Source organism: Aptenodytes forsteri, unplaced genomic scaffold, assembly GCF_000699145.1.
Source record: "Aptenodytes forsteri isolate BGI_AS27 unplaced genomic scaffold, ASM69914v1 Scaffold352, whole genome shotgun sequence".
Classification (NCBI taxonomy): Eukaryota; Metazoa; Chordata; class Aves; order Sphenisciformes; family Spheniscidae; genus Aptenodytes; species Aptenodytes forsteri.
This window is the reverse complement of record NW_008794860.1, coordinates 1,469,566-1,483,134: the sequence shown is the minus strand read 5'-3', so window position 1 is coordinate 1,483,134 and position 13,569 is coordinate 1,469,566. Positions and strand designations below refer to the sequence as shown.

At 39.6% G+C, this 13,569-nt stretch overlaps 1 protein-coding gene across 1 annotated transcript in view; it reads right to left on the bottom strand.

The window, feature by feature from the left end:
* Window positions 1–12,862, bottom strand: part of MMP20 (matrix metallopeptidase 20) — a 16,907-nt gene extending 4,045 nt beyond the window's left edge. Inside the window, 10 exon segments of the mRNA XM_019470839.1 lie at window positions 1,503–1,602; window positions 3,722–3,858; window positions 4,499–4,672; window positions 7,683–7,844; window positions 9,654–9,716; window positions 9,719–9,897; window positions 11,699–11,750; window positions 11,753–11,863; window positions 11,866–11,923; window positions 12,752–12,862. Of these exon segments, the coding sequence (XP_019326384.1) occupies window positions 1,503–1,602; window positions 3,722–3,858; window positions 4,499–4,672; window positions 7,683–7,844; window positions 9,654–9,716; window positions 9,719–9,897; window positions 11,699–11,750; window positions 11,753–11,863; window positions 11,866–11,923; window positions 12,752–12,862 (1,147 nt within the window).
* Between the last annotated feature and the right edge of the window lie 707 nt (window positions 12,863–13,569).

Sequence of the window (13,569 nt, the reverse complement as noted above, 5' to 3'; positions counted from 1 at the left end):
ATGGTACTCGGTTGCTGACTGAGGTTAAACCACGACAGCATGTTATTAAGGATATTGTCCAAAAGTCTCTTAAACACTGACAGGCTTGAGGCATCGACCACCTCTCTAGGAAGCCTGTTCCAGTGTTTGACCACCCTCTCGGTAAAGAAATGCTTCGTAATATCAAGTCTGAACCTCCCCTGGCGCAGCTTTGAACCATTCCCCCGCATCCTGTCACTGGATCCCAGGGAGAAGAGATCAGCACCTCCCTCTCCACTTCCCCTCCTCAGGAAGCTGTAGAGAGCAATGAGGTCACCCCTCAGCCTCCTTTTCTCCAAACTGGACAAACCCAGTGTCCTTAGCCACGCCTCACAGAACATACCTTCCAGCCCTTTCACCAGCTTTGTTGTTTTCCTTGGACCTCCTCTTGCTATTGACATACTTTAAAAAACCTTTCTTGTTGTCTGGCACAACACTACCCAGTTTCAACTTTAGTTGAGCTTTGGCTTTTCATGTCTTCCCCCTGCATATGTGAACCACGGCTCTGTGATCTTCCTGTGAAGCCTGACTTTGCTTCCAGAGATCATACAATTTCTTCTTCCTCTTGAGCTCCATGAGGAGCTCCCTGTTCAGCCAAGCTGGTCTGCTGCCCTGCTTACTTGACTTATGACACAATGGAATTGCCTGTTCCTGTGCTTTTAACAGGTCGTTCTTAAAAACTGACCAGCACTCGTGGACTCCTAAGCACCCAAAAGCAGATTCCCAGGGGACACTGCTAAGTAGCTCCCTAAGCAGCTTAAAGTTTGTTCTCTTGAAAGTCGAGATAGCAACGCTGCTGACCTTTTTTCTCATTACACCGAAAATTTTAAACACAATCATTTTGTGATCACTATGGCGAGAGAGCCACCTACCATTACATCTCCCATGAGTCTTTCTCTATTCACCAATAACAAGTCTAGGAGAGTATCTTTCCAAGTTGGCTCATTGAGTACTTGTGACAAGAAATTATCTTCAACAAACTTCAGGAATTTCCCAGTCTTGCTCGTCACAGCAGTATGGTATTCCTATAAAGTCTAGTATTCGGGAAACTGTTGGAGTTATAATTGTATGAGATTTTCAAGTCATTTTTCAAGACTCAAAATGGTAATTTTTTACTTGTACAATAAATATGTAGACAACTTTTTCCTAATGGAAACCTCATAGTTTTTGTGTGCTGTGGCTTTTTCAGCAGAAAACTGGAGAGAATTTAAAACTAACATGGAGAAAAATGCTAAACTAAATGCAGAATTGTATCTTGGGATTTGAAATCATGTGATGATTTCATGGCTTGGGTGTGGAGCTGATACATTCCAGAGTCCATGTTAAAGCAGCTGGACAGGAAATCTCATTCAGTTTCATCACAGAAATAAATCCATAAAAATGTTATTTTTGGAAACAGACATTGTGCTTATATTAACTTCCTTACTTCCACAAAGGATAGACTGGCAGGATCAGGCCTGTTCACTGTGTAGTTAAATACGCACCATTCACTTCCAGTGCTGCATCTACTTTGCTACTGATTCCTCTGAACTCTTTATGAATACTTTTTGAATAGTCTTTTCCCATCTTTCTTTTCTTTTCATCCTAGCTTTGGAATAAGACACAAATATTATAAATGGACCAGCATTAATGCTGGTTTTTTTATACTTTTGAAAATGTATTTGGAATGGCAAGACTTCTTCACTGCAATCAATAAATGAGATCTAAATAGCGTGTTTGATAGAGGACTTTGAATATGCGATATCAGAAAGTGGGCAGAGGCAGCTCTTTTCAGCTTATCGGTGGTGTATGAGGAGCAATAAGATAATAAACAACCCCTTCCTGCCTCTTTCTGCTGTCTCTCCCTCAGGAAAGCATGCAACCCTTACACTTGCTTACTCCCAGTAGCCCTGCTATGGCTAACTAACATTTACTCCTCACCTATGCAATTGGTGTCAGGCAATTTCACTTGGATTGTGCAGTTTACATAATATAGTCTGCATGGATGCAGTTAGACATTCTCATACCTTAAAAAGTATGGACTACATAGGCCAGAAAAAGAAATGTCTGAAGATTTTGGTTAAATGTGATAAGTAGAAAATCTATAAGGAGCCATAGGAAACTGCTTGATCTGAAAAGAAAGCTATAGAAACTGCAAGAAACATCATTAGGTTTAGGATAATGTAAATTTTCTAGGACTGGTAGAAAAGGCTCATAAAAAACAACTCATGGTTGGTTTTCTCTAAGATTAGTATCCTACTGTTAAGTCAATAAAATGGAAAATCACATTAAAAGCTTTGATGCTACTTTTAATGTTAGTCTTCAAGGAAAGTCGGATGCTCTCCATAGCAACTATGGAAGGTACTGACTACAGTAGTGGTTTAGTTCCATCCATATTTATTTTATTACCCATGCCTATGCCAGAAAATACACATGCTCTGTATTCATCAAGTCAAATGAATTTAATACCTCCTATGAAGATTTTATAGCTTTTCTGAATGTGGTTTCTTCAGAATGAATCAATGTGTTTGCTCAGTGGTTTGAACAGCTGTAATAATATTGCTTTCACTCTGCATCCTTATTTCATTTGCTTAGAAAGTGTGAGCTGATTTTAAGATAGGTGGGTCACAATTTTCCAGAAAATTTTTCTTGGAAAAGCCATGGATTTATTTTTTTTTTTTAGTAACTGCCTCTTTCTTCAATTTTCAGTTACCATTTGTTTTTCCCATTTCATTAGTAAAAGCAAAGAAAGCAAATTAAAATTATTCAGACAGGTCAGAAAAAAAGCAATATGTTAGATAAGAGAGATAAAAAATTGAAATTGTTTAGGAAGGTAAAGATGTGAAAATATGTAGTTGTTTTTTCACTGACTGTCTTATCATTTTACCAATTTTAGGATATTTTTATTCTTTATTTCCTTAACTATTGTATTTCAAATTGGACTTCTACTTAGATGGAGCTACAAAATTTGAAGGATGATTGATTCTATTTTAAATGCAGGTTTGATTAGACTGGCTTCTGGGCTCTGCCTATTTCTCCCCAGCACCTTCCTGGAGAGAGAAAGAGCAGTAGTGAGGGTGGAAAAGGTGCTCATGGTAAGAAGGGATCTACTACATGTATCTAACACACTCTCTGCTGATTAAGGGCCTAAGACAGGATATCTCTGTGACCTCTCTTGCTCTCTTCTTCTGGTGTGGTTTGGTATTTACAGAAGATCTTTAGCTGAACAGTTTATTTCAGGTCTATTTTGTGCCTTGTACTCTTTGGAAGAATATGGGATAAGTATTTTGTGGATCTTCTAAACATTGATACCTCTGAAACCAGAGGAGCCAAGATTTGATAAACCATGCCTGTGCTTTGTGTTTAACCATGGCATGAGAGTGTATCTCACTCCGCATATGAAATTGTCAGCCTTGGGGAGGCTGGAGAGATGGCAGAGCAATCTCTGGCTTTAGCTCTGTTCAGTGGAGGCACCCTCTAAATTACAATTCAGAGATTGGAGTAAATCACAGGTCCAGACTGAGTTTAATGGGAGTCTTGCTTGAAATACTCAAATACAGACATATACATTGTAGACGTCTACATTTTGTCAGACGTATCCCACCCTTCTAACGCTTTTAGTTTGTCTGCATTTCCTTAGTGAAAAATAAAATCTTTGTTTTCCAGAAGTACAGTCCAAAAGAGTTAGACAGTAATGACTGCGTGTGTAATATTCATCTCCCACAAAGAAGAGCATCTCCTTTTCAGCCTTTAGGTAGTCCACTGCAACAGTGTGCTGCATTTTTTTGGAAAACCCTAAGTCAGAGATGGTGTAAGGGAGGCTCTGCATCTGAAATCCTTGAGTTACCCAGTAATGAGGGCTTTAAAAAGGAAAGGTGTTATACAAAAATTGTCGGTTTCCTAGCAGTGCAGTTGCAGATACAGTTCTTAAATCTGAATTTGAAGGAAAAAGATGCCACTGCTGCGATGCATAAAAGAAAATAAAACTACTACATGATGCAACTAGTGATGTATTTCCACGGGATTTTGTGCCACCAGTGCAGACCAGGTTGAGCACTGGTTTTCCTATTATAGCTTTAGGATCTGACTGATGATATCTAAAGCCCTAAAAGGCCTCGGATTTGATTAAAGATGTTTCACTTTTCTATGGAAATTAATAGAAAATAGTTCAAATGCTAAAACATCTCATTTAATGAGTTGGGAAATTCTTGAATTTGGTTTAATTCCCTGTTGTGATTGCTAAAGATAACCTTAACTGTTACATCTTTCTCCAGCAGACTGATCCACACAAAAAGACATTGAATTGACTGTTAGCTTTAGAGATTCCCACTCTCAGTGTTGGATCTGTACTCTAGTCAGCCAAACTAATGATCTAAGTTATGGACAGTTGTGTTCATCTTCCAAGAGACCAGTAGGCTTAAGAGCTTTTTCTTTGCTAAACAAATTTACTCTTTTTTTTTCCTTTTTCTTTTTTCCTTCTCCCTCCCCTGAAATAATTGACCTTTGAAAAAATAAACCAAACCCCTCTCAGGAACTTCATAAGCAGCAGCAACAACATTTAACATGAGCTGAGGAAAGGAAGGAATGGTCAATGAGCCTTGCAGTATTGTAGATGGCTGTGCTTTGATGAATGGCACATGCAGTGACTTCCTTGCCAGCTTCAACTTTGTGTTCCCTTCAAATAAAGAGATTAAAAAAGTTGTACCTAGCAACAAGGAGAACACTAATGTAGATCACGCATGAGTCTTTGTCATACTGTCAGAAGTAGGTTTTGATGTCAAGTACGGATTAACGTCTCCTGAGTTTAGCTGTCTGGTTTAGAATGAAACAGCTCACCCCCCAAAAGTGCTTGTTTCTCTGCACTGACACTAAGGATTAACTTTCATGTAATCACCTGTATAATAGATATCTATGGCTAAGTGAAAGGGATGTCACCCACTGATGTCCTGCCTATTCTTCACCATCTGCTGCTAGGATGGTCTAGCCCAAGACTCTTCATGACAGATAGCCTGGGGCAGCACAAAGTTCTGGTTGAGAAAGCATCCTCCTCCATGCTTACATCTGAACACATGATGCAAGTGGAACATACATAAAAGATTGATTTTGCATGACTTTCATCTGGCAGGCAGAAAACAGATTTACTCTATAGAGAATCTATCAAGAAGAGGCCATAGAAAATCTGCACTGAATTTACTGCAACAAGGACTGCTGCCTTGGTCATAGTAAACCCATAGCTACCTTGATGAAGGCTGTGTGGGGTGGGAGGAGGAACAGAAGAGAGTCAAAGGGCTACAGATTTGCTGAGCGCAGCTTGCCCATGTGCAGCTACCACACACACAGAGTACCTCTGCAGTATGTTGGCTGGATCCTTCTCAAAGTTATATAAATATACACATACATATATATATATGCATGTGCTTTTTTGTGGGTCTGTCTAAGAAGATTCTGTGCAATTTTACTGGGACAGCTCTCCAAGGTAATCTTGTGTCTGTTCATCCTACCACTAGAACAATGTGTTTCACATCTGTTTTGAATGAGCAGTAGCAGTGTCCAAAGGATATCCTGCTTTATAACTTCTTCCCTTTTTTATTGTGCTGTTGTGGCTGCCTGTAAGCCACTGTTATGTTGCCTCTTGTGAAATGGTTGCAGCAGCTGCAACTCTAATTCTAATTCTTGTCAAAGTAATCTAAAGTCTCTTGTCAGACTGCCAGGCATAAAATTAAATGGGAACTATCTAAATGGGCATAAAATTAAAAGGAAGGAGACTAGGTGAGAAGAGCAGAAAGCATTTTGCCTTGTGGGCCTCACTGGAAGCTGCTGCACTGGCATCTGTGAGCCTGGTGTTTGATGGAGTTTAAGAGCAACGGATGGATGCTCAGGCTACGGTTGGTATTAGTAAATTTTATGGTACCGAAAAACATTCCCAAGCACTAGATCTCAATCCTCTGTACTGCTAAATTGCTGGAGTGGCTCTTGGGTGGTTTCATTTTGGACCAACCCACTGAATGGTTCCCAGGCACTATTCAGGATATGTCATGGGTCAGGGACGATTCCCAATAACCAGTTTGGACGTAGCCAACCTATCTCAGAGATTAAGAGAGTTAAATAAAATGGGCATGAGCTGTTTCATGCCTGTTGGCCTCCATGTCAGAGAATGGTACCAATCGTATTTTATTTCCTGCTACAGATGTAGCCTTAGGCTTTAGGCTCCATCTGAAATGCCATCTTATACACTTCAGTCTAGTAGCCTCATCATATCAGTCTTATGATTTCTCTTTGATCTGGTCATACTGGTTAGATCTACAGCTGGAGATCAGTCCCCAGCACTGATTAATGCATTAGTCCAGCTACAATCATGTTACCTCTGGTCTGCCAGGCGTTTTTGCAGGCAGTATCTTCTCTAAGAGCCTCAGAATGAAAGACTGAGTGGCAATAAAAAACTTTTTTAAAATAAATTCTTCCTGCCACAGATCTAGGAGATGACTCACAGGCCACAAAGGATATGGCAACCAATTTATGAAATCTGGGGCATTTTTCACTTCCTGATGAAAAAAGAAAATCACATAAATTACATTTTATTTTAGGAAGTTTTCTTTGTTTTCCAAAGTATTTTGCTGACAATCATTATTTTTGGCAAAGTGCTATTAAGGCACAAGTCCAATGAAATCCTGCATGACTCCCTACCATCTCATGGTAGGCCGTGGTGAAGTGTGACTGCAGTACATGGGATTTCAACGGACTGTTGCTCCAAAATGGTACAAACATGCTGACTGTTTTAAGACCGGAAAGCCCAAGGGAAACAGTGATTGTCACAGCTTTAAGCAGAATGCTGACTGATTGTTATCTGAAAGAACTTTAAATTTTTTTGCAGAAGAGGTTCTCTGTCCCCTTGGTCCCTGGTTTTGCAGTAGCTGAAGTGGCAGGCCAGCAAGAGGGAGAAGTTGTCCCAGCTCAGCAGAAGAATTAGGGTTTGGGATTTCTGCTGTAAACTTGGGCTGAAATGGATCCAAGCAATCATTTGCTGCCCTCTTCTAAGCGATAATTTGATTGATGCTCTCACAGAAGAGGCGTGCATCCATCTTCACCCTCCCCAGCTGCTGAAGCGTCTGCTCAGGAGGTAACAAGTCCGAGTCAAACTGTGTCCTTGCTTTCAAAGGACTCCTTTTAACAGGGAATGATCACCTGTCCCACAGACCAGATACAATTATCTCTCAGAGTGGTTTTTTAGTCAAGATATTGTAATCTTTTGAAGGCAGAGTCTTCCCCCAGATATAAAGAAATTTATGACTGACTTCAGTGCAGACATGATTTAACCTCTTTGGAGGAAAAAAAGTGTTCATCTTCTTTATCACAGCTGGACAACAAAGAAGAAAATATACAGTTTTGGTTTCTTCCAAAAGCCTTATTGCCAACAAAGAAACTCAGATTTCAGCTATTCCAAAATGAAACTATACAAAACATTGAGAAACTGTACAAAACAAAGAAACCATGCAAAACATCTAGAAACATTTCTTTAGTTGGGACTAACATATTGGATGACAGAGGGAGTGTAAACCTTACCCATCTCTGAAGAAAAGTATTACTTTTCCCAGCACTGTAACAGCATCAAAAGAGGAAGAAACTGCCTGCAATTCTTTTCATTTCATGTTAAGTAGATTGTTCTTTAAGAGGTATACAGAATGTACCATACAATGCTTGGATCCCTTTCACATCTTCCTTTGGCAAACAAAATCCAAATGGAGACTAGTATGTGTAACTAGGATACATCAAAGCAGATGGAACAGTGGGATGGCTGAGGCCCAGAGCATGTCCAAATTCATGGGCAGCAACAGTGAATAAATTAACTCCTAAATAATAAAAAAACCCACCACAGGTATTTCCATCATGGGCAGATGATTGTATTTCTCACCACCTGAGGGTTAGGGGTCAGGATTCTGAGTTTACATTGATTTTTGGAAAAGGTAAAATTTTCCCATGTCTCAGAAGACCAAATTTGGTGAACATTCACAGAAACTCAGAGGAGATAGTAGCAATCTGTGCAAGTGGTGATGTTTGTGTCTTTGGGAATACGTTCACTTGGGTCAGTGATCTATGGCTGGAGATGGACCTATCTGGTAAACTGAAGGAGTGGAGAAATAATGTGGGATTGGGCTCTTATAGATCAGGCAATCTGTACGGATGCTGAAATTAGGCAGATGAAAGCTGAGCTCTGGGGCAGATTAGAAAAAAGATAGTCCAGAGCTTTGAAGAGACTGAGGCTTGGCAGAGAGGTCTGCAGACAGTGGCTTGCCAGATGCCTTGGACATGTTTAAAGTTGGTTGTTGTTTTGACTAGAGACCAGGTGACACGGTAATAGAAGACATTAGTCTTAAGTCTGCCTTGTAAAGAAGGATTTTATAGAGCATGGTTGGACAAACAGCAGGCATTGAACAGGACCTCCCATGGCAGTAGATGTCAGTGGCACTATCGAGCAAACCCATCCAAACAGGACTGAGATGATTGAGAGGATGTGCTCTCAAAAAACCTATTAAGAAGTAGTGGAATATCCAGAAAAAAAGGCTTTTGCAATTTTTTACAGGGTTTTAAGGTTGGATCTCTGACTTCTAACTAAGAGTCAGGTTTATTTTCCTTATCAGCTCCCAAAAGAAAGGTTACTAAATGTGGATGTGCTATCAGAGCACCCTGAAGGGGAAAGGATTGGGTAAGACCCAGGTGGATGACAGACAACCTATCAGATGGGAACAAAACCTGATGATATAAACAAGAAAGCAGGGTCAGGCATGTCATGCTTATCCACATGAATGTGGCAAGCCATCAAGGTACAAAGAGCAAACACTGACTATCACTGTACTAATAAAATAAATAGGCCTGGAACCACTGTCCTTTTATCTAAAATTATCTTTCAAAACAGGGCAGGTACATGCAGGTTGCTTCTTCAGCAATTTAACAGTATAGATTATTACTTCTCTGATGCTGCTTAATTTACTCTACTGAAGACAAGGATCCAGCATGTCCCACAGACATTTCAGGATTTTTCTCCTCCACAATACAAGCTGATAAATGTTCCAGTGCTGATCTTGCAAAGCTTTTCAGGATGAGCTTAGCATTAAACTGACAATCACTTATATTAGGGTCATACAGCCTCCTGTCACACAACAGGGAAACTGTTATCCAGTGGCTCCTTAGCAAAGCACAACAATAAGCAACATAATGAGTTTATATATATATATATATGTTGATTCTCAGTGGCCAGCAGTAAAAACTGTGGATTGTGCTATTTTATTAAATTATTGTCACAGATAATGGTGGATCAAATTTTGTTCTCCCACCTCCTACTACACAATGATAGGTCAGAAATAACTCTTTCAGGATTTATTGAGTTAGTCCAGTTTTGAAAGAGTAAGATTAGATCCTTTTCTTTATACTTGTTTCAATGAATTTGCTTGGGATTAAGGTTTATCAGTCTGTTCACGTAGTATTCACTTTCTAAACTGACCCCAAATTAATCCCCTAATGTAGGATTTCTGACATCCCACATCGTTATGTTGTTTCTCCCCAGCTAGCTCAGGAATAGACTGATTTCTGGATGTAAATTTCAAGGATTGTTTCATAGGAAGTCCCTGAATCTGCAAAATTTATAAGGTATTTCCATGTACCATTTGTTCCCATGGTCCACGTCTCTGTGCTGTCAAAATGATTGTCCCTTCCCAATCCTTCACTGGGGCAAAAGCATGTGCCAGGGTCCCATGTGGGCCATCAAAGGGATAAGAGTCACGATGATGTAGCAAATAATAGCAGAAGAAAGAGAAAGAAACCCCCACCACATAGGGTTTCAGAAACTCTATCCTTAATGAATACTGAGGCACCTCTTTCTGGAAGGAAAAATAACCTAGCATCAACCTAGGAAGCAGATAATGAGAGAAGGTGTCTTTTTACAGCTGTGACCATGAACAGCTACAGAAAAACTCTGGTGAAAAGGAATCATTTGGATGCTTTTGGGAAGGAAATTTAGGATCAGATTTAGAAAATCCAGTAGTACAAACGCAATGATTCGTGCCCACTTAGAGCATTCAGCTGAAGGGATAAGGCTGTGCAGTGCCATGAAATAGTGTTACAGCATGGTTCTGATGCAATTTAAAGTCCCTTTCTCACCCCAAGTAATTAACTCATGATTTCAATGTTTTGTGCATTCTGTCCCATGACTTTCCCTCTATAGTTAGGAAGGGATAAGTCTGACATCATCTTTGGTTTTAGTATCATTCACTGTGACCAAAATTTGTTTGCATTATTCCCCTTTACACAAGGTATAGAAGAGAATTAAGTTCTCTGAAGCACTTTTTTTTTTCCCTATAAACATGGATAGAGCAACCAGATTAAACTGGTGTAATCACAGAATACAGAGCTTGTCCTGTATGCTGATGAAAGTGGGAAGCTTTTTTGTCCTGTACTTCTACACAGAACATTGCCTTTTCCCCATCCCTCCCTTTTCTAGCTCTTGTCCTGGGAGGTTGTGACCATGATGACAGAGGAGCAGGATTGACGGTCCAAGGCTGGTCCTTCTGTTGGGTACCAGGATGTGGTCCAGGGCTGTCTTCCTAGCTCTGATCTTTGCAAAAAGTCCCTTAACCTGCTATGGAGAGTATTCATCAACTCCATGACATAACATAGAGGATGTACCAAGTGTCCTTTTCTTTACAGTGTCCAGTTTGCCAACTTCGTTGGATGTAAACATAGCATGACATTTCATCACCAAGCCCCATAGTTAGTGTAATCTAGCTGTAAGCACGGGGTTGAAGGGCAAGGCCATTGAGCCAGCTGAATTGTAAATATAGGTAAGTCTATACTGACTGAAGGAATTAGACCTGATAACTTATTTTTTCTTTATATGATTTTAATTTGCATTGGGTAAGCTCTGTGTCTTAATTTTCTATCATTATTTAGTGTTAGCATTGTGGTAATGCTGAAGAGTTCCTGTAATGAATCAGGGTCCATTTTGAAAGATGCTTTAAAAACAGTGTAAAAGCCCAGAGGAAGTAGGTGGCATCAGGACATTTCCTGTATTCTTGTGTGTCACAACAGTGTGATTCTTCCCAGAAGACCGGTAGTTTAATACTGCCAAAAACTAAAGATCAATAAAGTTACCTTTTATTCCAGCCATTCCCCTTACCTTGTGCAATGCTTTCTTCTAATTCATCTGTTAACCAGTGGGGACTAGTGGGGCCCTTTAATAATCTGACATCTAGTGGCAACGTTGTGTATAGTAACGAGAGAAAAAATAAAGCCAGAGAAGACTGGAAAAATTTTAGCCATTAACATATCATGAGATCATTTGGTTTTGTGATAGCAAACCTATGTTTTTAACTTTGTAGTCTTCTTAATGTAATGCAATGCACTTAGTGGGGCAGTAACAAATGTGTGCTTCTCACTAAAAAAGATGAAGAATTGTGCATTTGAACTTGCATTGTACCCTTTTATAATACAGTCTTCCCTTAATTCTAAATACTAGTAATTTCTGGCAAAATCATAGAGACTCATTACAAAGTCCTCGCTGAATTTATAATGGAGATAAAAGATTTGAATCACAAATAGGAGACAACACTGATAAAAACTAAAAAAAATTAATGGTCCTTTTAAATCACCCAAGTGATGCCTACTCATTTCCAAAGCCAGAAAACCCACAACTCATCACCTGTGCTTTCATGTATTCTTTTCCCATTTGGGCTCTCCTGGAAAGAGCTGGTAGTTTGCTATTCAAGAACACCACACCATGGTCTCTGAGTCATGCCCATAGTGCTGTAGTCCACATTCCTGGTCACCTGAACACCTAGGAATGCCTGCATGTCTCTAAGATTCCTTGTCATGCAGCTGCTGCCATTTCCACAGCCTGATGCCTTCCCTTTTATGTATAATACTTGTCAAGGTACTCCTAAAAATCCAGAAAAATCCAAGCAAATATTGCTCATTGACATGTCAATATTCTGATTGATGTAAACGGAGTATTTTCCACAATTTGTATTGTATGAAATGCTGATTAAAAAAAATAAAGTAGCTGAACATATGGTTAGTAGAAAAGTCTGGCAATAAAAACTGGGCAGTTATTAGCATAAAAAGAGTATAGTTTATTTATACTGAAATTAGGTCTTATGCTGAATTGAGGTTCAATTCAGAATGAAAGGAAATTGCAATTTTGGAGCTTTCTATGATATCAAACATTCAGGTATTGACAAGCTTAGTTTATTTGCATGAGCTTTCTCTAAGGCAAATAGAAATTTGGCAAAGTCTAAACAATAACTTTATTCTAATCTGTAGAGTGATTACTGTTTTGTAGATGATTACTGCTCAGCTTTTCTATTTCAAATACACAGATTTGCAGAGATAGAAGGGAATTGATGTGTATCCGTAGAATTGTTTAAGAAAAAGGCAAGGAGATAGCAAAGAGGTTACATGGAAAAAGCATGTGACATATTTGAGAATAGCTGGACCACAACACTTGCACATCCTTGACAATGAATAGTCCTGTAGATGTCTTTCTTTAGATGTCTGTCTGATCTAAAGGCTGAGGCAAGGTACCCCCAAGAATGATTCTTCTTATCCTAAGACAGGCATCCTGTGAAAAGCGTCTCCATCTAGGATGATCAGATTAATCATCATCTGGAAGAACCTATCTCTTTCAATCATCTGCAAAGGAAGCCTATGCTTGCATAATCCTGGAAGTTTTTTGTTTTTTGTTTTTAATTATTACCCATTAATTTGCCAACATGTAGGCATCTAGTGCTATTTGAAGTTTCTTAGGGTATCCTGCTTGGCTGCCAGCTGGAGTTCTGGAAAGTTGTGGGTCTTCTCGAGACTTTAGGCCCTGCATCATGTCTGTCAGGTATGTGCAGAAATCTTGGATACCCTGTAATCAGTGGCACTAAATGCTTGCACTTAGGCAATTGAATTAGTTGACCCAGATTTAAGTTAGATGAATCTGCTGTGCATCTCTGTAGCTGAGGCTTCTACTAGTCAGAGAACTTGTGCATTTATGATCTTTGAAAAGGAGGTTGGTGGCATGAGGCTCTTTGCACTGAAGGGCTCTTCTCCTCATATTTTACTGAAGTAGCTTCAAAGTATGACAGGTTACAAACCTCATCTCTCCTTCCAGGTTTGTAGTGGAAAGACTGAAAACAGCACAAGCATGTGGGATCTCGTTGCTCAGTGAGGACTGGGACAGAGCTGGTATTTGTCATCTTAATGGAGTAGAGGTGTGCTGAGGGTGAAAGGATATTCTGAACATCGCTAATGGCTGAGTCCCAGAAAGAGAACTGCTGCTTGTGTGTACAAATCTAAATCAGTAAATGCACAGCTGAATACAAGCATGACATGAAATCCAGTGAATCGTTTGGAGCTTGGCCAGCCATAGTGTTCGCTGGTATAGCGAGTTGGGTAATTAGAAATTAGTTGTGCCGTAATGTACCCTGTGACTTGCACAGGCCCTTGTATAGCAGTAACACAGGAAAGATACTGTTATTATTTCTACTATGTATTCTGTCAAAAGAGTGAGATAAACTTACTACTGTGCACGGAGATAAA